Below are 27546 nucleotides of genomic sequence, written 5' to 3'. Positions count from 1 at the left end.
TGGGGAAAGATTTCCACTTCTCCAGCTGAACAGGAAGGTTCTGCAGCTTCCTAAGAAATCCCATCACTGCTGATGTGGAGGAGAGGACACCTCTGGCCACCCCTCTGCCTCCACCCAGCCACGCCCAGGGGGTCAGGGGGAGCCCCTGGAACCGTCCCTTCAATGGAACAAACACGGTAACAGCACAATAACGACACAAAAATCCCCTGAGGGTGCCTGGAGACCTGCTCGACCAATTCTGCTCCCCAGGGCCACTTTTCCTCCTGTTTGGTCCTTCCCTGCTCCCCAGATCCCACCCTTTGCTCACCCTCGCCGCTGTTTTCTCCCCATGGAGAGGATGAGTTGTGCCCACGCTGCTGTCGCATCCGCCCTCGGCTTTTCCCGTGGATCCCATCCCATCATCCCATCCCCATCCCATCCCCAAAGGTGCTGGAGTCCATGGAATTGCCCTGAGCACAGCCTGGGGTCTTGCCTGGGGATGAAGGATAAAAGCTGAGGTGCTGAGAGATGGGAAATCCCACAGATCTTCCCACAGGATTTGGCCTCGTCCTCCCAGCTCATAGCAGGGCGAGGATTCCCAGAACAACACTTGAGAATGAAACCCCAAAGTGTGGTCATGAAAGAAGTGTGGGGATAAAGGAATGGCTTCAAACTCCATTCAGCATTCAAAAACTCGAACATTCCAGGGTTAGATGGGATTTTGGGAAGGAATCCTTCCCTGTGAGGCTGGGGAGGCCCTGGCACAGGCTGCCCAGAGAAGCTGTGGAAGTGTCCAAGATCCCTGGAAGTGCCCAAGGCCAGGCTGGAGCAACCTGGGATAGTGAGTGGGAGGTGTCCCTGCCCATGGCAGGGGGTTGGAACTGGATGATCTTTAAGGACCCTTCCAGCCCAAACCATTCCATGGTTCTGTAATTCCATGGTTCTATGGGATTTTGTCCACCCTGAAATTAATCAGAGTCAACACCCTCTGCAGCTTTATTAAAAACACCCCTAAATATTCTGATATTGGTTGGAAGGGGTGGATCCTGGTGGTTTTTAGGGTTTTTTTTTTTCAAATGAGAGGCTTCCTGGCAATATTTGGCAGGCTCTGCTCACTCAAATCCCCACCAGCATCCAGGACGTGCAGATGTGAGCAATCCTGGATTTGGGAGAGAAGGGAATCGCTGCCTCCAGCTCGGCCAACAGCACCTGGAGCTGGGAAATACTCGTGGGGTCCAGTGTGACCCCAGTCTGCCCTCACTTCCCATTAATTCCAGCAGCTGGGAGCACATTCCCAGCCCTGGCTCCACTGCCAGGAGCGCAGGGACGGCTGTGGATCACAAATATCCACGGCTGGAGGGAGCAGAGCATCAGGCAGGACACGGGGAGACAGGCAGCCCACCGGTCTCCATGGCAACCGGTTCAGGTGTCACCGAGGGAGGGATGCAGGTGGGGATGCTCGGGGATGCTGCACTGCCAGGGATTTGCGTTCAGCAGGGAATGGCAGCTCTGGGGCTGGAAATCTCCTCTGGCAAATGTCAGGGGGAGCTGGGAAGGGCCACGGCCAGCTCAGTGTTGTGCTTGGCTCAGCTCAGCCGCTGAGCTCACGTCTCTGCAGAGCCCTGGCCGGGGGGTGACAGCAGCCACGGGGCTGGGAGGAGCTGGGTGGGCACGGGGGGTGTGCTGCTGGTGTCCTGCACACCAGGGAGATCCTGATCCCTGCCAGGACCTGCCAGGCCTTTGGTGTCCTTCCTTCTCCATCCCCAGTGCTGGCTCCAGCTCGTCTTTCTTAATAGGATCATGACAAGATGCCTGAATATTGGCCACGATGTTTTCCCGGCTGCTGGCACGCCCAGACACTCTCCCAGGGAGGTGGAGAGGGAGGAAAAGTGAAGCAGAGACATTTCAGCCTCCAGCACAGCCTTTGTTTTGAATGCACCTGAAGCCTTCCTCTGTCCCCCTTGGATCTGCCGCCCTCTTGTCATGATCTGCTTCCAGAAACGCTGAACAACCCTCTTGGATTCTGTGGTGGCACCGTCATTCCCATCCTGATGGGTCCCTGCCCTTTTTATGTTAAAAAATACATTTTTATTTAGAGCTGTTGGCAGGGAAAGAGCCATGGGAGCCCAGCTGCAGCCATTCTGCTCAGTGTAGGATTTTTCCTCACAGAAGGTGTCTGGACATCTTAAGAAGGTGCCAAATTCAATATCCAGAGGTGGAGGGGAGGGATGTGGTTCCTGACAGCCTGATTTAAGTCTTGCAGAGGAAGAAAAACTCCTTTTTCTCCTTTTTTCCTGGCCTCAGCTCAGAACAGGCTCCATCAAGCTCAAGATTTGATGTTCCCTGTTGAGCTCCGGTGGCTGGGAGAACAACAGGAATCCTGGCACGAGTCAAACCCGCTGGAGAGGATCCTTCTGCCACATTTCTGTCCAAGATTACTGTCTGGAGTGGACACAGGGGGCTGGGCTTGGGAGGAAGGGTGGTGGTGAAGCCCAGTCCCTGTGAGGGAGGGAGCCCCTGGTCCTTGCTGCAGATGATCCCTGAGCATGTGAAATGTGGGCTGACCCCATATCCTCACTACAGTGCTCCATGGGAGTTTTAGGGGGGCGTTTTTGTGCTGGAATTTTTCCTTTTCTGCTCTTCCACAGGGAGAGGAGCCCCACAGGCTGAGGTGATGTGTCAGGTCACTCCCAACAGCCTCGGGTCCAGAGCCTGGGGTTGTTCCTTGGGTGGGCTTTGAGAACAGGACAAACAGCTGGGCTGACCTGGCTGTTTGTGAAGCTCCTCGGAGGTTAGAAGTGAAGCTCAGGCTGGATAATTTTCCTGGCATAATCAACCTTCTAGCAGAGAATACCAAGGTCCTTTGCAAACATCACTGGTGCTTTGTGCTGTCTGCACAAGCAGTTTGCTTTGCATTCTGGCTTTTTTTCTATCCCATTTCAATTTACCCAAAATATCTCGGCATGCTGGTGAGTGGCAGCTCTCTGGGATGAGTGTGCATGTGAATATACTTCTGCTAAGTCAGTGTGAATCCTTTCTGCCAGTCAGGCAAATAATGACAGCAGGGAAAATTAGCAAGGGGAAAAAGAAGAGAAAGGCATGCAGCATCTCTGGAGAACGACCCAGCAGCCCAGGAGAGCTGACCTGTGCCTTTCCCACTCTCCTTGACAGGGTCCTGTGGAGCTGGGCACCATAGCTGAGGTCCCTGTCCTGCCCCTGGGCCATCCTCCTCTGCTGCTGGCTCTCCAGACCTTGGGGACATGGGACAGCACACCTCGCCCACCACGAGCTTCAGAGCTGTTCAAATCAGAAAGTGAAACGAGTCAGGATCTGCCCAGTGAAACTTCCAAAGAAAAACAGGTGTAATCCTTCTAGGAAAGAAACCTGAAACTGCACAAGAGTAGGAGCCATCTGGCAGATTCCTAAGGATCCCAAAGGCCTGGTGGTGGTGGTGGTGGTGATGATGATGATGATGATGATGATGATGATGATGATGATGATGATGATGATGTGTGTTTTTCTGCGGGGCCATATCTGCTGTGTCAGTCCATCTCTGGGATGTGAAACCACAGCAGCTGGTCGGCAGGGCTGGAACAACAGCAGGGTTGTGCTGTGTCAGGTCCCAGCAGGGTGACACCAGCACGGTCAGCACCTCTGGAGCTGAATCCCAAAGGGAAAGAGCTGGAGAGCAGCCCTGGGACGGGATCTGTGCTGTTCCTGCTCTCTGCTGGGGGGACAGGGATGAACCAGCCCCAGGGCTCAGCTTGTGAGTCAACAGGGACAATAAACTGGGAGTGCTGGGTTGTCCCCCCAGTGCTGAGGGGAATAATGCTGGGATTACAGGTCTGTACCCCCAGAATTACTTGACTGGCTGAATTCAAAACACCCATTTAATATATTTTATATATCCCAAAGAGACATCCCTGGGTGTCCTGGCTGAGATGGGAGTTGTCCCCCATGTCCTGGGTGGGGAGAGGTGGAACAGTCTGGGGATACTGCAATGTTCTCCTCTCCTAATACCCAATAAACTCCAGTGTTTAGGTATTAAACTTCCAGCCTCTCCGTGCCTGAAGTCCCAAGAGAGCTGGAGAGGGATTTGGGACAAGGGATGGAGGGACAGGACACAGGGAATGGCTTCCCACTGCCAGAGGGCAGGGATAGATGGGATATTGGGCAGGAATTGTTCCCTGTGAGGGTGGGCAGGCCCTGGCACAGGGTGCCCAGAGAAGCTGTGGCTGCCCCTGGATCCCTGGAAGTGCCCAAGGCCAGGCTGGATGGGGCTTGGAGCAGCCTGGGATAGTGGAAGGTGTCGCTGCCATGGCAGGGGTGGAATGAGATGGTCCTTGAGGTCCCTTCCCACCCAAACTCTGTGGTTCTACGGGAAACCCCTTCCTTGGAGCTTTCCCGGCTCACGACCTGCCCAGGATTCACCCGCTGTGAGTGGCATCAGCCACAGATGGAGGGACACGAACCCGGCGACAACTCAGCGTTAAATCGCTCCTAATTGCCAGAAATTCTGGGTGCGAATCCCCGGGCCGGGCGCGATGCTCTCGGTGCTGCCGGAGCCGGGCTCTGCTATCAAGGCCCATTAGCAGATGCTAATGAGCTCGGATTACAGCACATGTGCTAAGAGGCTTACTGGGGCTGCAAGGCTGGCAGCAGCCGGATTCCCGAACACTTTGGAGCCTCTGGTTAGGAGCAGCAGGATCTAAGCTCCCAAATAATTCCCTGCTCCGGCTGCTCCGGGCCGGTGGCGGCTGAGCTCTGGTGATGCTGCGAGGATTTTGCTGTCGACCCTGCCGATTTCAGTGCATCCAGGAGAGATTTCTCCACGGGCTTTCCCGTCCTGCTAAAAGAAGCAAAACTCGGCAAGCTTGGTTAATTTAACCGCGATACCCCGGTTGTCACCTCAATGTCGCAAGGCTGGGCACAGAGCTGAGGAGCGGAGCAGCCCGGGCTGTCCCCGGGTTTTGGGGAGCCCAGGGAAGCCGGGAGAGGGGGATGATGGCCGGGATGCGATCTTTCTCACGGCTCTCCCCAACTCGTGGTCGCCCTCCAGGATCTGGGGGATGCTTGGCTCCCGTTGCCATAGCAATGCTGCGCGGGAGGGGGGATGCGAGATCTGCTGCTGCCATCTCCTGGAGGAGCCGGGATGGAGAAGGGGGGTTTAGGAAGAGCACGGGCAGGTCGGAGATGTCTCGGGCAGAGCTCAGCGCAAACCTGGGCAGGGATGTCGGTAGCGAGTGGTCTGGGCACAGCAGAGCTCACCTGGGGCCCGCGGATGCTGGCAGAATGTCACCCCGAATCTGCGGGCTCTCCCAAAAACACATTAACAATTCCCATGGCCATGACCACAAACCATAAAGTCATTAAAGTTGGAAAGGCCCACAAAGATCATCCAGTCTAATCATTCTCCCTGCACTGCCAAGGCCACCAGTGACCCGTGTCCCCAAGTGCCACATCCGCACAGCTTCTAAACCCCTCCAGGGATGGGGATTCCAGCACTGCCCTGGGCAGCTGTGCCAGGGCTGGACACCCTTTTGGTGAAGAAATTTTCCCAAATATCCAATCTACACCTCCCCTGGCCCAGCCTGAGCTGTTCCCTCTCCTCCTGTCCCTGTTCCCTGGGAGCAGAGCCCGACCCCCCCGGCTGTCCCCTCCTGTCAGGGAGTTGTGCAGAGCCAGAAGGGCCCCCTGAACCTCCTTTTCTCCAGGTTGAACTCCTTTCCCAGCTCCCTCAGCCTCTCCTGGGGCTCCAGACCCTTCCCCAATGTCCTTTTTGTCCCAAGCAGCCCAGAAGTGCCCCCAGCACTGGAGGTGCCCCAGCAGTGCCAGCACAGGGGACGGGCACTGCCCTGGCGCTGCTGCCACCCCAGAGCTGGGACAACCCAGGATCGTGCCCAGAGCTGTTATATTTTGAGGGCTTTGGGCACATCCTGTGCTGGACTGGCCTCCCTGGGAGGACCCTGAAGGGCTGTTGAGGTCAGCCCCAGGATGGAGAGTGGCTGCTCTAGAAAGAGAAGTCTGGAGGAGTGAATCCCACCCTCCGTGCACCGATGGAAGCGACAGCGAGGGAATGAAGGCGGCAGCACAGGGTGCAGATGGGAGGGGAGGCTGTGAGCTTTCTCTGCCTGTGTGGAGGCACCACAATGAGCGTGGGACGTGTTGGAGCTGCAGCTCAGCCTCGTTTCTCAGGGTTACGACCAAGAGCTGAAGCTTTGCTGCACTTTCCCATCCGTTCCCATCCTTCCCATCAGCAGGAGCTCACAGAGATCGGGGATCCAGCCCACAGGATGGAAACCTCCACCTTTCAATGGCTCCTGGCCATGAAGGTGACACAAGGCACGTGGCAGGAAGGTGACACGAGGCACGTGGCAGGCTGTCGGATGGCAGGGACACAGTGTGGTTTCCTGTGACTGATCATTTTAGGGACAGAGTGACAGGAGCTGGAACGTGGGATTGCTTGTGCTAAAGGCCAGAAACACTGAGGTGTTCCATGATTTTAAATGGGGTAGCCTGGCCCTGTGCTTGGTCACCATCACCCAGGGAGAAGTGTCCCCAGGAGCTGCCATGCTCCTGTGGGATGTCCTTGTCCCATCCTGGAGTTTTGGTTTGGTTTTTTTTTCTTTCTCTCCAATGCTCCTGCTTTGGAGCAGAGGAGAAAAATTTGGATTATTGGTGCTGCCAGCTCAGCTCCAGCTGCAGCAGCACCTCCTGCAGGGGTTGTCCCATCCCAGCCTTTTCCTTGCTTGGACATCCTGGCCCCATGATCCTGCTGATCCCCTCGGGCACCCCAGCCCTGCCCTCCCCAGAGAGCTCCTGCCCAGCGGGAGAAGTTCACACACAGCATTCCAGAGGAGCATCTTCCCAGCAGGAGGATGGGGAAAACCAAAGCCACACCAGTGTCCCCCAGCTCTTCTGGGTGTGGGAGGTGGCCCAAAGGTACCAGGATATCCCTGTCCTGCTCCGAGACCGTGGCACCCACACTCCTGATCCCAGAGTCCCCTGCCAGGCACGAGCACAGCCACTGCTCTGCTCTGTCCCCTGCCCTTCACTCGATGCTGGCAGGAATTTTCCCCTGAGACAAACCAGGAATCTCTGTCCTGTGCAGGGACCCCAGATCCACCTGGCCAGGTGTTTTAGGAAGTGTCCATCCTTCCTACAGTTCACATCTGAGCACACAGCGAGATCCCCTCTGCAACCATCCCAACCCTGCTTTGAAATGAATTTCAGGTCACTAAAAGATCTGAAAAAGAGAGACCAAGGAGAATTGCACCTCTCTGCTGCTGGACTGCATCCCCCAGTGCAGGTCTGCACAGGACCTGTGGGTTTTGGGGATAACCAGCTCACTTCAGAAAGGGAAGGCCAGGTACTTGACTCCAAAAGAGAAATGAACTGGATTACTGGACAATGAATAAATCTGGAATTCCTCTAATCTCATCACCCAACCAGTTCATCCCGGTATGAGAAGCCTTTTGAATCATTTTGGTTTGGGTTGGAAGGGACCTTCTCTTTCAGGGACACTTTCCACTATCCCAGATTGCCCCAGGCCCCGTCCAGCCTGGCCTGGAACAGCAGGATGGGCGAGGAAGGCAAAACTAAACCTGGACCAGGTGGGCTGGGAGGGGCTGGGGCACTCCAGGTGTGGGGTTGTTTTATCCTAGGCCAGCTGAGGAGCCTCCAAAACCAAGCCCAAGCAGCAGCTGATGTCACTCTTTGTTCCACCTTGTCCCCAGGGATAGAAAATGTCATGTTTGATGTATCCAGAGAGATCATAAAATATTCTTCTGTCTTTAGGGCAGGAAGGAGATATTTCTCTCCTCTTTTGTTTTTCTTCTGTATCAAAGAAGATGAAAAGAATTGAAGTCCCATCCCTGCAGTGCTGCAGGCACAAGACTTCCCTGGGTATCAGCTTTTTTTGCAGGGATCCCTGCAGCCACAGATTGGTATTAATGATCTGGATTCGCTTTTGGGGTTAAAAAGAAAGAAATCTGTGAATGCAGAATGTGGCTGTTCCTGTGCAGAGGGGAATATTGCAGCTTTGTGATTCACTGCCATCTTGTGATATTTAACATTTTCCTAAAATGATGAACATGCAACATGAATTAGAACAGAACCCCAAACAGAAAGAAAAAAAACCCAAATCCATAGTTACAGAGAAAACTCAGAGACCCTGAGGGTGATGGGTAGAAAAACTCCTATCACAAAGAAATAAAATAAAAAGCTGTGACATTTGTTGCTTTTATTTTTTAACCTGTAAACACTTTGCATTAACTCCATTCTTCCATCAGACAAGCTGGAGTTTTCCTTGAGATCTCACCTTGTATGTTCTAGAGACGAGGTTTTCAATCTCTTTCTTTTTTCCCTTTGCCTTTGGGTAGAATGGCAATATTAGGACAAGTTTCCTCCAATGAAATTATTATTATTATTATTATTATTATTATTATTATTATTATTATTATTATTATTCCTTCCATGTACAGCCAGAGTACCTGCCTGGGAGTCCTGTGCTGCATAATGCATGGTGAGGTTTAACAGAAAACGGAGTTTTTTGAAAGTCAGATAATAGGGAGATGTTCCACCTTTTTAAAACTGATGAAAGTAGACTGGAGGAAGCAGCAGGAAGCAAAGTACCACCACCATCCTGTCCTTTGCAAAGAGGGGCAGTGGGAGGAGCTGCCCTTGCCCTCGGCTGATTTTGGTGAGTGATTTGCATATGGATCATCCCAAAGTGAGGAGCCCAAAATCGAGTGTCCAGAGTTTGACTGCATTTACCACCTGACCAGCGTTTTACTGCGCTGTGCTTGGTGCTGACTGTGCCAGACTGTCAGGGCTCAGCCCCAGCTGGCAGCTGAGTCCCACAGGCTCCTCCCAGGGAATGGGATGAGGGAGGGAATTGGGCTAAAAGTGAGAAAAGTCATGGCTTGAGACCACAGAATGATGGGATGGTTTGGTAAGGGACCTTAAATCCCATCCAGTCCCAGCCCCTGCCATGGCAGGGACACCTTCCACTGTCCCAGGCTGCTCCAAGCCCCATCCAGCCTGGCTTTGGACACTTCCAGGGATCCAGGGCCTGCCCACCCTCACAGGGAACAATTCCTGCCCAATATTCCATCTATCCCTGCCCTCTGGCAGTGGGAAGCCATTCCCTGTGTCCTGTCCCTCCATCTCTTGTCCCAAATCCCTCTCCAGCTCTCTTGGGACTTCAGGCACGGAGAGGCTGGAAGTTTAATACCTAAACACTGGAGTTTATTGGGTATTAGGAGAGGAGAACATTGCAGTATCCCCAGACTGTTCCACCTCTCCCCACCCAGGACATGGGGGACAACTCCCATCTCAGCCAGGACACCCAGGGATGTCTCTTTGGGATATATAAAATATATTAAATGGGTGTTTTGAATTCAGCCAGTCAAGTAATTCTGGGGGCACAGACCTGAATTTCCTCCCCCTCCACTTCCACAGACAGAGACTGAAACAGCAGCTTAGCTTTGAATTGCCTCATTTATAAACCATCCAAACAAATGGCCTGAAGCACTTGTGTTCCAGACTTTCAACTGCCTCCTGGGACTTTGGAAGTGAATTCCTAGAAAATACCAAAATCCTTTAATAGAAAAGGGAGCTGCAGTTGAATAGTGGTGGCTGTTCCCCAAGGCACGGGGTCAGAGCACCAACACCCACCTGTCCTCGCCTCTTGAAGCCGCTCAGGCAACTCAGAGAAGTTCAACAATTCCTTCAAGGCAGAGGAGAGGTTGTTCCACAGGACTTTTCAGCAGAGTTAGAAGCCCCACTCACGTTTTTTGTTACCTGGCTCATGTACATCCCCAGCCTCACAATTCACATGCAGCAAAGCACCCCAAAATGAGAGATAAATGAATTTTCCCGAGTGCTGAGAGGATGCAGCTGGGTTAAAAGAACAGGAATGGAAATGCTGGGACAGCAGAGCAGCTGCTGGCAGAGCTCAGTCATGTCTTACCCCAACCATGCCCCTGCCCATTTCTAACACAAACCCCTGCAATTCTTTCAATATTGTTGATTTTATTGCAAGAGTAGTTTAAGACAGAACAAAAAAAAAATAAAGGCAAACCCAAATATTTTTAAAAAATTTAATATGAAATCTGTAAGTAAGAGGCTTTACAAGCCTCAAACATTAAATAACCGCTTTGTTGGCTGTGGTTGTACAGCACTCAGGATGTGCTGATCTTTCACACCAACACGTGGTCCTTGGTGGAACTCCACTCTCCTGCAATCTCACATCCAGCAGCAGTGCAAAGATTAAAAGGAAATGTTCCCTTCCATTGTTTTATTGGTGTCTCATCCCACTGATAACGTGGCTTTTAGTCTGCTCAAGTTATCTCTATGTCTGGCAGACACAAAACCTCTTGTCCTCCCCAATTACTGTTTATCCACATAAATTCTGCTGATTTCAGAAAGGAGAATGAATGACTGATTAAAAAAATAAATATTCTTATGCAGGAAATACACTGACCCGTACAATTAATACACTAATAATCATTAACTTGGAACATTAATTGCATGACTCAGAGTGTCTGAAGTTTTTATTTAAAAACCCCAAACCTGCAGAACACAGAGGCCAAGGGATGGGGATGTCTGAGGCCTTCAGACACTCTGAGCTGGCTCTGACTTCAAAGGATGAATCACCAGGATCTGCTTGGTATCAGCAGGACTGGCCTGCACAATGAATGAGCTCAGTTAGCCCTTCCCTGGAGGGGTTTCTGTCTCTTGGCCACAGGGAAATGGTGCAGCTTGTCTGCAAGCAAACTTTTTATATTACATAAACCAAGGAAAACATATTTATATAGCAAAGGTTTCCTGAAATAGCCCCTGGAATTTTTAACAGAGCAACAATTCTTTCCAGAGTTTCAGGATATGTTTCAACACATGTGAAGTGTTTGCCTTTTACTCTTTCCTTCCAATCTGGGTACAGCAGCCAAAACCTACACACCTATGGCTGTGTCCATCACAAAGTTAAAGTGCAGAGCAAGCTTGGAGAATCCTGAATGTCACCAACCCTAAATCTACTGGATACAGAATCTGCAAACAATAAAAAGTTTGTTTATTGCACCGTGAGACTGGCTGCCAAGGGATAAATTCCTGATCTTCCTGGGCTGCATCAGTGTTTGAGTTCCTGGCCAGTCTCTTGTACAATCAGCTCTACCATTCACAGCGCTTCTAAGAGAAGGAAAAGTGACACTTCTGAGTTTGCAGCCGATGCTTCCAAAGAACATCCTACCTTCAGGCGCCACCAACGGAGCGGGCAGGTTCTCGTTTGCTTTTAATTACGTGGTTTATTCATTAAGAGGTGAAAGCCCTGCAGTGCTCTGCTCAGGCCATGGTTGGAGCCACAGCTCTGCTGTCAGGCTGCAGGTTGATGAGGGAGTTGCTGGCCTGGGCCAGCTCTGCGATGGAGACTCGGCCTCGCTGCTTGATGTACTGGGCCACGGCTGCCATCTCCTCTGCAGTGATGTAGATGAACTTTCCCCTGTCGTCAATCACACCTGCAGGGCAAAGACAGCACCCTGCACTCAGCACTGGGGCTCCCCTCGCTTCCCAACAGGCAGCACACAGTCTGGGAAGGATGTTCCAGCTGAGGCAGCACTTTCTAGGCCAGGCAGGTTTTTATCTCCTGGCCACTGCTGGGTGCTGGAGCTGGGCTGTGCCAGCAGCCCAGGGCCCTGGGAATGCTCATTTTGCTCACAGGAACACGTTCTGTGCACTGGGAACAGCTGGCTGGGAGCTCCACACCAGCTGCTGCAGGTACCTCGCTTTCATGGACTCACAGAATGTTCTGAGCTGGAAGGAACCCACCAGGATCATCAATGCAGCTCCTGGTTCTGCACAGACACCCCAACAATCCCACCCTGTCCCTGAGAGCATTGTCCAAACTCTCCTGGAGCTCTGGCAGCCTCGGGGCTGTGCCCATCCCTCCCTGGAGAGCCTGGGCAGTGCCAGCACCCTCTGGGGGAAGAACCTGTCCCTGATCTCCAACATAAATCCCCCTGACACAGCTCCAGCCATTCCCTGCATCCTGTCCCTAACCCAGAGATCAGAGCTGCCCCTGGGGAGGAAGCTGCAGAACTTGATCAATCACCCCTCAGCCTCCTCTTCTCCAGGCTGAACAAGCCAGGTGCCCTCAGCTGCTCCTCACATGGGTTCCTCTCCAGACCCTTCCCCATCCTGGTAGCCCTGCTTTTTTGGTGCTCATGCTCTCAGCTCAGGAAGCTGCTGGAGAAAGGCAGAACAGGAGGCTCCAGGAGGGCACTGAGAGCCCTTGTGGGGCTCAGCTCAGCCTTTCCAGCTTCCCCTCTGAAAGGGAATGCAGCTCAGCCTCCATCTTTCTGTTGCTCCAGTCAGACTGAGAACAGAACTGTGTTTTTATGTATTACACCAAGGCAGAGCCTCCCTGGCTCTGGGCACAGCCAGCCAGGACAGCACACATCCTTAACCCTGGATTCCAAGCACTTTTAGGGCATTTGAAAGGGTTTCCATGTGTATTTGCTGAGAGAGTTGTTCTCCAGCCACAAGCACAAGATCAGGTCAATAAATGTTCGTACTGGCACCTTCCTCTACTTCACCCTTGGAAAGAACAAGGCTGCCCAGCACTAAACCAGCCTTGTTCAAGCTCAGTTTCTGCTGCCATTCCAACTTGGACTGGCTGGCTACAGGGCTGGGAACAAGCACTTCACTGACTCCAGCATCCTGCAGTGCTCTGGGATGCTTGCCTCTACCCCAGTCCTGGCTTTAACCACCAGGCTTGGAAACCACCCCAAATCATCCCACTGATCCTCTCAAATTCAGATTTCAGAAGGCCCCACTTGCAGCTGGCTGCTCAGCAACCCCAAAAAAGCCTTCAGCAGATGGGTAAATAAATAAAACATAAAGATCTAGCTATCAGGTCCTACTAGATCCTTGAAACAGGAATGACACTGGAATTCTCTCTCTGCCACAGGGAAGGCATTTTCTGCACCACCACCTCTTCACCAGCTACAGAAAGATCCCCTCTGTGCTTTGGCTGTCACCTGTCAGGGTGCCATCTGCCATCAGGTCCTGGATTCTGTTAATTGCATCCTGTGAAGAAGAGAAAAAGGAATAACAGCCTGATCAAAAGGGGAGCAAAAACCATTTCACATGTTCAGATAAACTACAGAGGTTTACACTGAAATCCCTCAGGATTAAGGAATTCAGTACTCCCACACAGAGAGGTGCAATCAGCCCTTTGTTCTTATGAGGGATAATATATTTTTTTGCAGTTTGGGATATTCAAATTAAATTCTTATCCCTTAAAAGAGACTTTTATTGCCATTATTTGCCTGTTTCAAGGAACAGGGGGTTATAGGAATCTCCCCATGGAAAGGCTGTGCAGTGCCATCAAGTTCCATGAAGCACACTGAGGTCCTTCTCCAAGGACCTTGCTCAAAAAATTCCACACTTTTTTCTATCTTTTCCTGCTCCTTTTAGGAGCAATCCTATCTTCACCAACCCAAAGGAACAACTTGCTGAATTTATGGCTGGGTTTACTCTACAGTTACTCCAAGCATGCAGTTCCACTGCACCTTAAGTGCTGGTTTCTACAGTTTTACCTCTCTCTTTTTCTTGTTATATGACTGCAGAAAGGAATTGTAATTTGGATTTTAGACAGATAAATTCCTTTAAGTAACCCACTGCACACTTAAATGGAGTTCTGGTTTAAGAGGGAGGCAGGAACTCGGCAAAAATGAGTACTTCCACCCCAAAAGTCAGTGCTTACCTGTGTCCTTAAACCCAGATGTGAAGCCAAGTCCTCCAGCTGGATAACCTTTGTTTTCTGTGGAAACAAACAAGGGCTAAGCTGATGAACGAGAAAGTTGGGCTATTTTTTTTTTTTCCATTCAAATAAAAAATGCATTAAGCAGACAAAGCAGAACCTGTCCCTTTAAGTAACTTTTCCTAATAAGCACTTTCCTCTGATGAAAAAAATCTCGAGTTACCTAAAGCAGTGAGCTCTGTGGAAAGACTGAGTGCTCTGACCCACTTAGGGCAAGACTCAAACACATCTGCCAGCGCTGAGCCTGGACTTTTCCTTACTTTAGGATGAGCTCAAGGAACAGCCATGACTCTGTTCCCCCACTTCCTGAGTTTCTCAGCTGCTACCTTTAATTTACAGTGTCTTTTATCAAGATCCCTTTCTTCTTTGAGGGATGTTTCAGAGCACCTTTTAAAACGATCACTGGTGTGTATCAGCACTTACATAAAACCCAGGCAAGACTGGCAGCATTAAGTGCTTTATTCTGTTTTACTGATGTCATGTGTATTAATGCCATAATAATCTTCCTAAGCAAGCCAACACCTTATTAAAATTGTCAGTGTTGGAACTGCAAATTGTCATTTTGCTTTTGACAGATTCTTCCCGCAGCTTTTCTCAGTCAGGGCACAGCCACCACTGCTCACATCTGGTTTTGTGCTTCTCTGTAGCTCCAGAGAAAACACCTGCAGTGCTTGTCTGGAGCCACTTGGTTCCTGTTTTCTTCTCTGCCAAAGTTTTAGGAACTCATCTGTTTAGTTGCAAAAGTGTTTGTAAGGAGCTTGGAAAAGACAAAACTGTTGGAAAGCTCAGTTAATATTCAGGGCTACATTTCTAAAATCCATGTATGTACAGCCACAGGAGCTGCACCTCCATTAACAAATTAAATACTTCAAACAATAAAGTCCTTTGTTTCTGGTCTTGAGAGCATACTGGGAGGCCACTGAGGAAATAGAGGCTGAAATAGATGAATCCATTTCATTAATAAAATCAAACCAAAAAGAAAGCCACACACAGATTTAGCAGTTGTGAAGTTCGATGCAGCCAAGCTAGAGAACTGAATACCATGGACTGAACACATGGAACTGGAACCAGTCCATGGAATTCAGTTCTCAGAGCTGGGAACTGCCAACATTCGTCACATCTTCTTTTAAAGGGATTGGGGGGTTGGTGCAAAGCCACATGAACAAGAAAAACAGGACTTAAACCTTCACTTAAAGATATTCCCCCTCAATGACCGAGTTTAGTGGAAGCTTTCCAAGACAGATCCTGCTGGGAATGAGAGCCCAAGGGGGTCAGGTGGGATGAGGATGCACCCCCCACACTCTGGAATTAAACACACCACGAGGTCCCAAGGGAATAAAACATTCCTCCACATGCATCATGTTCTAGAGACAGGCTTAACTTTCCTTCAGCAACAAAAACACATCCACGTTTTCCTGAATACATTTCATTTTAGGGTGATGCTGCTGCTGTCCTCAGCAAGGGATGAAACAGAGCAAGAGACTGCATTTTGCTTCCAACACCCTTAAGAATTTAGCATGGGGTGAGCTATCTCCAGTCAATGATACCAGCATAAGAAATTATTCAGCAGAAGAGCTAAATTCAATTTTATTTTTAAAAAAACGCAAATTACTCTGAATTTATACATTTTTTCAGACAGCTACGAGCAGCTCAGCACTGCTTCCTGTCAATGGTTTCTGTGAACAGAACAGAAGATGAGGGCAATCATAATCTATACATTAAGCACACGTTCAAGATTAAAGAAAAATACTTAAAACTTGTGAAAGAAAGTGATGCCCCAGTTCTGCAGCTCAGCTCTGCAGAGGAAATCAGGTGTTGAAATTCAGACTTCGGTTTCCAGCCCAAGTTTAATTTCTCTTGACGTCAAGATGAAGTGACTGATACAAAACTTAGTGCTGAAACACTGAACTGGGAGTTTGTGACTAATCTGGTCCATCCACCACAACCCCTGGAGTGATGGGCAAAACTCTGCCCTGGCTGTGTCATCCCTTGGAAACCTCCCAGTGTTTGTGGAAGATCCCAAGGGACACTGGAATCTCCTTTTTTACCTACAGAGGTAAAAGAGAGGCAGAGAGCAGCCCAGCTGAGCTTTGGAGGGCTCTGTGCTGAGCTCTTGTCCAGAACTGCCTGGCAATCACTCCAAAGGACTCCCCCAAGGAGAGTTATCCATGAGGCAAATCTCTAAGTCCAGCAGATAAATCTGCTCTAAGTCCAGGGTTTTGCTGGGATAATGGACATGCAAAAGCCCAAAGCCTTGAGATTTTGGAATACCAAATGATTGGCAGCTTGCTAAGTATCCAAGTGATTTGCTTGCTAGAGAAGCCTTTTGTACACTTCACACATCCTGAGAGTTCAGATTCCAGCACAGGAAGAAAGGAACTCATTAGGAAAAAAGATTTTCATGACAGGGTTGGAGTGAGAGGAGAAAAATGCATCTGACCTTTGATATAGCAATAGTGGAGAGCATTTGCCCTCATAGATCAAAAGCTCAAACCCTCATGAGCACAGCCCAGGTTTTAAATTCCCAGCCACACAATGGGATGAAAGGCAGACTGGCACACCCTGGTTAAAACAAGGGAGCTGCTTCTTAAACTGCCCTGCTGAACACAAAAACAGCACTGGAAACTGCATGGATAGAAAAAAGTGAAGGAATTACAGGAAAAGTTGGGATTGAGCTCTCCAGTGCCAGTGCTGGAGGCCCAAAAACACCCTCCTGGTACAGCAACTCTCCTTCCTGCTGAGCTCACATGGAGAGACTGTTTTTAAATCAGTGGCTGATGTTCACAAACAAAAAAAGCCTGAAATCAAAATCCCAATCCACAGCAAACATTGCTTCCATAAACTCTGAGGAAGATCCACCAGGCCTGTCTTATACCACAGGGCAAGAGCCAAAGCCCCAAAAGCCAGGACTACAGCTGGAATTAAACTGTTTTAGCAGTGATGGATGTGCTTGTGCTGGTTCAGTAAATAACACTTACTGAAGGTATCACTTTTGTTAGGTGTTGAATATTGAAATAAATGAAAGAGGAAGTGAAGATGCCCCTCTTTGACAAAAGGTATTTCACACCATCTAAGGAGAAAAAACAAAGGCACCTTACCTTAACATATTCCAGGAATTCCATAAGAAAGCTGCGAGACTGGAGACAGCAAGGAAAACAATTGTTATTTTAAATTTATGAACATTAAAAGCATCAAAAACTCGCTGAGTATAAATACTACAAAAATGTTTGGATTGCATAATTCCTAAGTTTTAACTACACACACTGAGATATTGAACTGGGAAGAAAAGTCATCTAGATTTAATCTTCACAAGGGATTTCTGACAGGTATTTTCTGAGACAGAATGTGGCTCAAGTACAATTAAGGTGTTTCCTGAAAAGTTATCATGTAACGTTTTATTCTTCCCATCATAAATACCCTGAAATAACCACACCTGGGTGAGTTTAAGCATCATTAAGTCACACACCAAGGACATTTTGTGCAGAGGAAAACCCAGAGTGACTCAGGACCTGCAGATGGCCAAGTGCAGCACAGCTGCACAGCACCCGGGGAGGCTCAAGCATTTCAAAGCCATGCACCTGAAATCCAGTGCATTAATGTGAGCAGCTCCACTTCAGAGTCAATGCAAACAGTGTGCATTGAAGTTAAAAGGAGATCAGGTTACTCTGCAACCCTGGAAATCAATCAGCCGTAATTAACCGGTGAGTTCTGGAGTCAAGAGCTTGATTTTCAGCACAAGCAGCCCCAACAACACAAGGCAGAGTCAGCTTTTCTAACAGGATACTGAAATGCTTCAGTACTTCAGCCACCACAGGGCCAGGGTGACTGCTTAATTTCTTTCTCATTTCTGCTGTCTCCACATGACTCTGTACCTGTTATTATTTCTGAATATGACTTTTAAATCACCTGCAATTCAAGTTCAAACTCCCCACCCCTACCAAAGTTATCTCAGGTTGAGATCCAGGCATCATCAACTGCCTGCCAAGCTCTTTCAGGTGAGGAACACCCTTCTCTGTTCTGCCATGGAATTAATTTCTCCTTGACAGGCAGCTGTAGGAACATGGACAATCAACACTTTCCAGCTTTAAAGGGTATTTGAAGTGGAACACATCAATTTTTAGGGATAATCTCATCTCCTAACAGGACAGGCACAGATTTTTGAAGGAACTGTCAAGTAAAGTGCGCATTTTGCTGTTCACTGTGTCTCAGGGAATTCCCCATCACCAGATAGAACTTCTCTTGGTGTTAACTCTGGTCTGATGGAGGATTTTTCTTGATGAGAAGGGGTCCATAGTGAGAACATGTAATGAGTCAATGGTGCTTGACAGTGGGCACAATCTGCTCCACTCCCAGTCATGCTAAAGCAAATCCATTTAATTCCAGAGTCTCTTCAGCAGAGGAGCAAATGCACACATGGCCCTAAAATAAATCCTTCCCAAGAAATGCACTGGACAGCTCAAATTGGCAGCTACAACCCAAGAGCAATTCCAGGATGTGATAGCAAATAAATTGTGTCTAACAGGTTTTCACCAGACAAAATAAGAACCCTGCCTCCTGCAACAGCAAAACTTTTCCAGGTTTGCTGTGATTTCATATCAAGCATCACATTTCAACCACCATCCCCAGCAGCTCTGCAGGCAGCCACAGGAGCAGCAGTGTGGGTTTGTCCTGAGGATTCTCTTATCAGAAGCCTTTTGAGACAAGAGTCTGGTTTTTAATTTGATTTCACGGCAGCTCTCTTGGTGTAGAAAATAAAGCCAAACCCAAGTAATTGCCCCCAAGGTCTGTGGGCACTTTCAAACTCCAAATTCAGCTTTACTGGCTCAGTCTCTGTGGATAAGGCAGAGCTGCTGACAGTGAGAGATTATCTGAATTCCAGAATGAGTTTTATTTCAGTTCTTAGACACAGGGAGGACAGAACTCATTTCCAGCAAGTTCCCTCACAACTCTAAAATAACCCGTAGGAGTCTGGTATGAGGAACAGCAGCATTCCCCAGGAAATATTCCAGGGTTAACCTGTGCCACAGACACAATTTAGCTTTCACAAGCAAAAACCTTTGGCTGACTCCTACTTTCAAGCTCATTTTACACGAGACAGAACGCAGCAAGTCTAACAAGAGAAGGGGAACTGCAGAACCAGCCTCACGTACCTGTTCCTCTGTCATTGTTTCTTCAACCCCTTCCTCTTCAACTACAAAACTCTCCTTCAGCTTCAGGTACTCTTCATGTTCTCTCTTCTCCTCTTCTTCCTTTGCCTTCCTTTTTTCCTCTTCCTGGACAGAAAAGATGACAAATGGTCAGTTTGCTCTTTCCCAAGTCAGGTTTTACGTGAAGCAGCAACATTTTTCTCTGCAGTCAGCACATAAAAAATTTTTAAGAAGAACCTAAGTTGTCCCTTGATGGCACAATCAGTTTCAGAAGCCACTCTTAAGGCAGTGACCATCACACACACCCAGGGCTGGTTCTTACCAGAGCTGACAGAGGGCAGAAAATCACTCTTAAATACCAACCTGCCTGCTTCATTTGCATGAATCTGCTGCTTCTGACAGGAAACCCCTGCCCCTCCCTGCACTTTGATGTAACGTCCACATTTCTGGTTACTGGCCCCAGTTCTGCTCTCCCACTACAGGACATTGGGGGTGCTCACAAGGAACAGTGGAGTTACATGGGTAGAGAGAAAAAGCCAGCCTGTAAAAGTTCCAAGTAAAATGAAGTTTTCAAGGAAAATCTATTTCTTATGAAAACTTTCTTCCAGCAAACTGTGCCTACATGGAATATAAACTATTATATAAAGTATTTTAGGCACTGGAGGCAAGGCATGATTGTATTAACAGAAGTGGTTTTTACATGCTGTTAAACAAAAGCTTCAGGCTTTTAGTTATCTGCAATAAAAAAAAAATAAATCATGGACTACCCTGAAATAAATATTAAAGCCTTAAAGCCCACAGTAAAGCTGACCCAAAAAACTCCAAGTCCAGCATCAGACACATGGTGATTTCTACTTCTGAGGAATTCAGACCTTCACAAATCAAAGTGGTGACTACAGGTTTGGGAATGTGACAGATTCATTAGAAACTGTTTCAACTAAGAACAGCTTTTTAGTGGGAACTCCTAAATTTGCAGCTTCCCATTATTTTCATTTAACATTTGTTTTGCTCTTCTCTGAGAGAAGGCTGGACTAACTTTGAAGGCTGGACCTGATCTCAGAGGCCTTTGCCAATCTAAAAGATTCCATGGCTCACACAGAACAAAAATGTTTCACTACAGGACAGTTTCTTTCACAGAAGAATTTATGTTTGTGCAGCACCTGGTACAAAGAGATTCCAAAAGGATCTGGCCTCTGGCTCCATCACATTCCAGAGGCTGAATAAAACAAACAGAGAAGTTCTTCAAATTTCAGTGACAACTCCAGGGCATTCCTCTATATTCCATTAGCAGAGGAATTGATTTTTTTAAAGGCCAGTGATACTGGTTTCTAAATGCTTGCCATGCTACATCTTTGACACTAATGGTAATTGCCTCCTTCTATAGCTAGAATGTAAATATTTGGTCCATTAAAACAGGGAGAGACAGGAACAGGTTATTCAGTATATAGAAAATATATCCATATTAAAAAAGATGTCCTTTGATAAAAAACAAAGAGTATTTGGTCCCATTTTTATTTCATCAAATTCCCAGAAAGTCAGGAGAGAGAATCCCGCCAACATCCAAGAATGAGAAAAACAGGACTGAAAGGATTTTAGTGTAACTGCAAAGCCAAATGCATTTTTTAAACAGCTATCTCATGAAAAATCTACAGATCTAAGGAAGCTCTTGAGACAAAACAAGATCATTTTTGGGTCATTCATCACCACAACAATTAATCCAACAGCAGATTTCTTTCCTTATATGCACTCCAGATGCCAAGAACAACATAACCATATTTCATTTGGAAGCAACAGCAATTGTTCTTTTCTTATAAGTGCATTAAATTTCATCTTGATCCTGGAAAGACAAGAATAACGTTCCCCTGGTCTATTAGAGAGGCTGTAATTCAGAAGGATTTGAACTGAGGGAAAAAAAAAAACCAAACCAATCACAAAGCCTCCAAATCACAAAAAAACCAAACCAATCACAAACCTCCTGGTCTATTAGAGAGGCTGTAATTCAGAAGGATTTGAACTGAGGGAAAAAAAAAAACCAAACCAATCACAAAGCCTCCAAATTGCTTTGGTTCTGCAAAAAAAGAAAAGATCAGAAGACAGTGTCCCATTTGTAACTGAGAGCAACAATAACTACAACACATTTTCCTGCTTCTGGAAGGTCTAACAAACGAGCAAGGCTCCTTCCTGTGGTCCTTCCCTACCTGAAAAACAGCACCTTGCATTTTTTGGAAGTATCCCAGCACGTTCCTATCAGCGCTTCCATTCCCAACACATGCAGAAAAGCAGCCCTGCTGTGAGACTGGCAAAGCACTCAGCTACCAGCCCCTCTTTTGCCAACAGGAGTTTGTGTTCCAGATGCTGAATTTTGATCAGCAGAGCATTTCCAGGTGCTCTGAGCCACTGCTTTGGTAGCTAAAGTGTGTCAGCCCCCAAAGCTTCCTGGTGGTTGTAACTCTCTCTGCAACACTAAGTATTTCCAGCTGCTTTTTGCATCTAAAAACTAAAAAAATCATGCAGAGCCTCACATGCTTTACAACCTAAATTCACCTATGATTCAATCTGTAGGAAAAAAAAGGATTTATCCAAACTGCAGCTTGGTTCAGAGCAAGGAGAGAGATGACTTTGCACAAGTGCCCAGGGAGAAGCAAGGTGCAGGCTGAGCAGGGGAACCCTGGCTCGGTCAGGATGTCTGGGAATATTTATTCCCAGCTTTTTGTGTTCCACCATCTCCCTAACCCTCCTCTCTCACGTGCTCATGGAGCAGCTGTGTGGGAGCTGCAGGGCCAGACTGAGGCAGCAGCATTCCCACAAAACCCGGTGTGTGCAGACAGATGACCCAGGCGTGGGAACACCCACAGCCCCTCGGGGTCTCCGCACAAGCCGAGCCCAGGATTTTGTGCTGGTCACACAGAGGGCACTGGGCTCAACCCCACCTTTCAAACCCCACATCTCTGGCACTCAGGCTCCTTCTGAGCTCGTGGCTCAGAGCACAGAGTGGCTGGGCCACCCCCCAGCCATAGGTGGGATGCTGGGGAAATCCCAGCAGATGGAAATTTGGTAACTGCAGATGCTCATCTTCAGCTGTCTGCTTTTATTTTTTTTTTTTTTTTGAAGTGGTGTTGCCTCTCTCCTCACCCATCTGAATGCTACCCAGACTGGGGGCTTGAACAGTGTAAAGATTTCTTTTTGATTAGTTTATTCCACTGCATGTGAAGAACAAACTTTGACCACATTTTTACTGAACAAATAAATAAATAAATAAATGACTCACTCAAACCTCTGTTTTCTGTTCTTTTTCTCACCCAGTCCCCCGTGTCCACCAAGGACCTGGATGTGCTGTGAGGCTCCTTTCAGATCATCACCCTCTGGTTGCCTCTTACCTTGATCCCAGGGATTGCTTCCAAACACATTCCCTGTGCCAACTGCACGAGAGCCCAACTTTTTACCAGGTGAAACCCACAGCATCCCAAAAAACTCTCTTCGGCTTCCAGCTGGAAGCACACCTTGATTTTTGGGATCACAGATTGCTCAGGAGTTCTGGGATGCTGCTTAGGTGGAGAAAATCTCATTGATAGTGAGGAAGGCAGAGCAAACACTGAACACTCTTCAGCCACCACCTGGTTCCCTGCCATTCCTTTATTCCTGGCTGTTTCCCTAATTTTTAGGATGAAGAACAGCATTCTGAATCTTTAGAGGGCCATGGACCACAGAAACCCTCCTTGCAGAGGATCCAGTTTTTGTATTGTCAGTGCAGGTTCTGCAGGAAGCTAAAAGGGACTGTGCAGAGAATGATTTGGCACAGAGCAGATGGATCTGTAGGATTCCTGCCCCCCTCGCTGCTCAGACAGAATAAATGTCCTTATCCCCTCAAAATCAGAAGAGAATGAGGTTTTTTGCAAGGTTTTTAACTTTTACTCCCTTAGGAGAAATTAATTTTGAGGGAATTATACACACTTGAAACTGGTGCTTAAACTGAGATTATGGAGTGGTTCTCCATCAGCCTCCAGAAATGCACTGTTTATGTAGGAAAAACGGATATAAATATCAAACAGACGATGAAGAGCTCTGCTGAGACATACACAAATTGATGCTCACAAAATAAAACAACTAAAACTTGGTGCCTCTTCTTATGTGATGAAGTATCAGAGTCCAAACTTTAGGGTCAAACCTTCCAGAGGATCTTTGTGATCCTGGCTCACCCCCATTTCTACAGCTCTGAAGATCCAAACCATTTTTATTTAGGCACTTAAATGCAAATTTACGAAAATCTCTGTGCACAGGCAAAGGAAAAAAGAGCTTTTTATGTGAGCAATCTGCCAGGTTTTGTCTGAAGACTCTGTTTTGCAACACCAGAGGAAGTTCACTCTCATTGATAAGGTGATGGCTGGCAAACCAGCTCACCACCAAAAAACTCCAAGAGTGAAAGGGAAATCCCCAGGGTAAAGCAGAGCTGAAGCAAATGCCAATTATAAAGGAGCTTCCTCAGGCCTGCAGCCAATCAGCTCAGCAGAACACTGGAAAAGAAACTTGAATTTAAAAATACTGGTTTGCAACACTCAAGCCAAGGGGCAACCACATTTTATTTGTAAGTGCATACAAATCTATTGAAATAAAAATAGAGGGTATTTTTCTCAAGACTGTATTTTAGCCCCCATAACTCTCTCAAGGTACAGTTCTCACCTGTCAGCACAATTTTAGTGGCACTTCTTGGGGAGAGAGACTGAAAAAAAAAGGTTCAAGTGGAATTTAGCTACCAAAGGTGGTTGTGCTTGTTTGGGGACTTGCCCCTGCAAAAATACTCTGATGTACTGGGAAAAGAAAGGGGAAAATGAGGTGTCTGACAACTGCAACATTTCTCAGGCAAACTTCAGTGATAAAATGAATTTTTTTGTGCCTTGTGGGATTATATAAACTACAGCAATGTCAGTGACCAAAATGCTTCTAAAAAAACCAGCTCCCCCCTGGTTTTTATCTCCTGACTATCAGTCACTACTTGAGGTATCTTTCAGAATTTTGCCTTTCCACCTCCTAATTTAGATGAGGGAATGGAATCATCACGTGTGCAGTCCACAAGGCCTTACTGGTGCCAAGACATTACTTGTGGCAATGAAGAATTCCTCCTCTAGAGGAAAATAAATGACATTTTATTCCATAAACCCAATGATCCTCTCACTGCTCACAGAGGCTGTGCCTTCTCCATCACACCATCAGTCTGTAACAAGATTGGAAAGATGAGGTGTTCTGAGCCTAAGGACAGGCTCCCTTCAATTGTTCTGTTTCCTGTTACAGACTCCATGAAGACAGATTTAAAATTACCACAAAACAGCTGAGCATGGACACTAGATATTGTCAGACACATTTACTTTGATCCACGCTCCAAATATTCAGCAGTTACTGCATTATCAACTTAGATACAAGCAAAAAAAATTAAATATTGAAAGCACTTTCCTCTGAGAAGCAGAATAATGTTCCTGATGCAGCCTGGTGGGTGGGTTTGCTGTCCTGATAAATACTGGGAAAACAAGTAATTAAAGCAAACTAAAGTAGCTTAAAATTACAGGATTTATGTAGGTAGAGGTACTGGCTAAAGTGACCAAGCTGGATTCAGGCATTTGAGCAATTTTCCAAGTTCAAGGAAGTACTCTGTGGATTGTGCACAAAATTTAAAAACAAAAAACCAAAATCAGAGCCTCAGTTTGTATTCCTCTTTTTCCCTGAGCCTTGTGAAATAGAAGTGCTGTAGTGAAGTCTTTACTAGGAATACTGCAAATTAAACCAGAAAAAATAAGAATTTCCTCATTCAACCAAAAATTAATTACACCACCCTCAACTGAACAGAAACAAAATTAAAAGAAGGCAAATAAATATTTCTGTGTGAAGAAATGCCTGGTTGAAATTTCACCTTTATTTTTTACTCAGCTTTTGAATTGTGCCTGAGTTAATCCAGCTAAATTGCTAAAGCCCAGGTCAAATCCCAGGAGAACAACTCAGTCCTGTGCTACAGCTTCCTCTGAACAGGTTGGCCTAGCTCAGGTGGAATTTGCTTAAAAATTCAGCTGCTGTGCTGTGCTGGCTGCCACCCTACCAGGGACTGGGAGTTCCAGTGTCACTTCATGTCACTGTCCAGGCAGTGCCTCACAATTCCCCCAAAGCACTGGAGTCATTTCAGCTCCTTGCTCAGGGTTTCAAGAATATGAAGTTCTCAGAACTTCAGGAAAATATTAAAGACATTAATTTGTACGTCTCTCTTGGAAGGGAAGCTGGGGAATTATTGGTCACCTGGAAGTTTGGTCAAGCTGCTTTACAAAATCTCAGATTTTTATGTATCCTGATGTTGTAGTGCTGACATTCTACCCTATCCAATTTCTGAAATTCAGGACTTCTACTGATGGAAAGGAACTGTGAGTTCAGAAGGAAAAGGATTTGTGGGGAATAACCCCAGAGCTAAATGGACACTCACATAAAGATCTCATGGATACACTCTGTATGTCTAATGTATGGATTATTTTTCTAAATTGCTTTATCCTGCCTTCATGCCCTCGACAGAGGAAAGGAAAAATTGTCCTTTCATTTTCAAAATATTATCAGCAACATACCCCACTTACACAACCTGCACTTAGAGCACATTAAAATAAATCTCAACAAGGCAGAGACACAAATTTCAAAAAAATCCAAAAAAAATTCACAGTGAAAGCTGGGGGCTGCAATTTTTCTTTCTGCATCTTGGGACTGTGCAGAACACCTCTGTCCTTTCCACCACACAACTTGCAGCAGCACTGATGGCCTGAGTACAAAAAAGCAGCTCTGAAGTCAAGTTTTCCTCCCTCACTAATGAAAATTATTCAACAAAAGCATTTCAATTGAGCAGTACCTGTTTTTCTGGGTCACTCCTGCTAACATATGCACAGCTCAGGAATCTTTAACTGGGAAGCACATGCAAATATATAGAATTAGAATAAAATCACACAATTTCACACAACACTTGCAAAATCAGTTGCTGCTGCTGCTGCTGCCTTTCACTTTCTGTCCTGCTGGTTCCAGCTGGCAGCTCAAAGGGAACAGGGGAAGTTGTGAATCTCCATCCTTAGGAGACACTCAGGAGCTGGGCTGGTCAAAGTCCTGAGCTCCAAATCCTGGGCATGGCTGGAGCAGGACAGACCCTGTGGTCCCTGCAGGTCCCTGGTCACAGAACTTCCCCAGAGAAATGCCAAAAGCAAACCTGGCTCAGTATTTCCATAGATAAACACAATTATTCCCACCTGTCGTTCCTCCTCCAGACGAATTCTCTCCTCTTCTTTCCGCCTTTCCTCCTCTCTTTTTGACTCGAGCTTCCTCCGTTCTTCTCTCTCTGCTTCTTCAGCCTAAAATAAACATGATGCAAGCCAAGCCTTACTCTTTTTTAATCTGCATTTTAAAATTTCATATTATGATACCATGAGGGGGTTTCTTACCACCTTTGAGATGCCTGCTCAGAAAGAAACATCAAAAAGAATAATAATAAAAAGCCATTATCATTTCACTTCCCCTCCCCTGCAGCACACTCGACATTGTGGTATATTTAGAAATTACCCTCCTCACTTGTCTTATCTGGATCTCAGTAACTGTTTTAAGTTTTGAATGTGCTCATGAGCTTATTATGAGAGTGATGTTAAGCTATGTTGTGTCTTGGAATTCCATTTCACCTCACTTGAAATTTAGTTAGAATGGACCCTAAGGAATTAAAAAAAAAATAAAAGGATTTGGAACACAAAGTGTAAAAATAACTGCATTCAAATATATCATTTAACCTGGGCAGAATCCCTTACAGAAAAAGCTGCAATGGTTTCTTGAAATAATTTTGGTTTTGTTTTTAAGCCAAAGAGGTTGTTGCAAAATGGGTGAAAATTAAAAAGGGTGTTGAGTGTATTTTTTAAGGATTTTTTTTCAGGCTCTTCAGGATACTTAAATTTGAAAATATATTAAGAGGACAAGCAGAAAATATTCCAGGGAGGATTTGGCTTTGATTGTTTCAGGGAAAAAGCCCCATGCAATGAATTTATCTGTCTACATGGGAAAATAAAAATCAGTGTGTTTTAAAATGAAACAGAAGATTCCTCGCTCCCCCAGCTGATGCTTATCCAACTTCATTCAATTTTGCTCACACTTTCCACAAAAAAACAAAAAGGAAAATTAAATACAATGAGTATGGAAAGTAACAAAATGATGAAAGCACTGAGTGAGAAAAGGTTCATAATGGAAGTTTATATATAACCAATAATTAAGTTTATTACCAACTTCTCCATCTACTACACCAGATTTAAACCTCAGGTGACACTAAAATTCTCAAACTGGGTTTCAAAAGCTTTAAAAATGTTCATATAGAACAATACAGAGTCTGAAAAAAAATAGAACAACTCCAAGGAAAATGTACAAACTGCTGCCTTAAAAAGGCTGAAAAGCCTCTTGCTTCCCTGGAATTAACAAAAGCAAAAAGCTTTCCATCTCCCCCAGTCTGTAAAAACAATAAATATAGCTAAACACAGATAAAAACGAGTTTTTACACCCTGAGAGCACCCGAACCACTCCTCACAGCTGTCCAGGGTGTTACACCAACACCATGGG

General features: G+C 46.8%; 1 protein-coding gene across 1 annotated transcript in view; it reads right to left on the bottom strand.

Annotated features, from left to right (window-relative positions):
* Window positions 1–9994: 9994 nt before the first annotated feature.
* Window positions 9995–27546, bottom strand: part of DDRGK1 (DDRGK domain containing 1) — a 33601-nt gene continuing 16049 nt past the window's right edge. Inside the window, exons 4-9 of the mRNA XM_005517948.3 lie at window positions 26205–26306; window positions 18952–19074; window positions 16900–16938; window positions 13745–13801; window positions 13017–13065; window positions 9995–11495 (exon numbers count right to left, since the gene is read on the bottom strand). Of these exons, the coding sequence (XP_005518005.1) occupies window positions 11323–11495; window positions 13017–13065; window positions 13745–13801; window positions 16900–16938; window positions 18952–19074; window positions 26205–26306 (543 nt within the window). The 3' untranslated portion in view covers window positions 9995–11322. The remainder of the gene's footprint in view (window positions 11496–13016; window positions 13066–13744; window positions 13802–16899; window positions 16939–18951; window positions 19075–26204; window positions 26307–27546) is intronic.

This window comes from Pseudopodoces humilis, chromosome 6 (genome assembly GCF_049639895.1).
Source record: "Pseudopodoces humilis isolate 2021_Gansu_Grassland_sample_001 chromosome 6, ASM4963989v1, whole genome shotgun sequence".
NCBI classification, from domain to species: domain Eukaryota; kingdom Metazoa; phylum Chordata; class Aves; order Passeriformes; family Paridae; genus Pseudopodoces; species Pseudopodoces humilis.
Note: the sequence above shows the minus strand (reverse complement) of the source record. Positions and strands in the feature narration are given on the sequence as shown.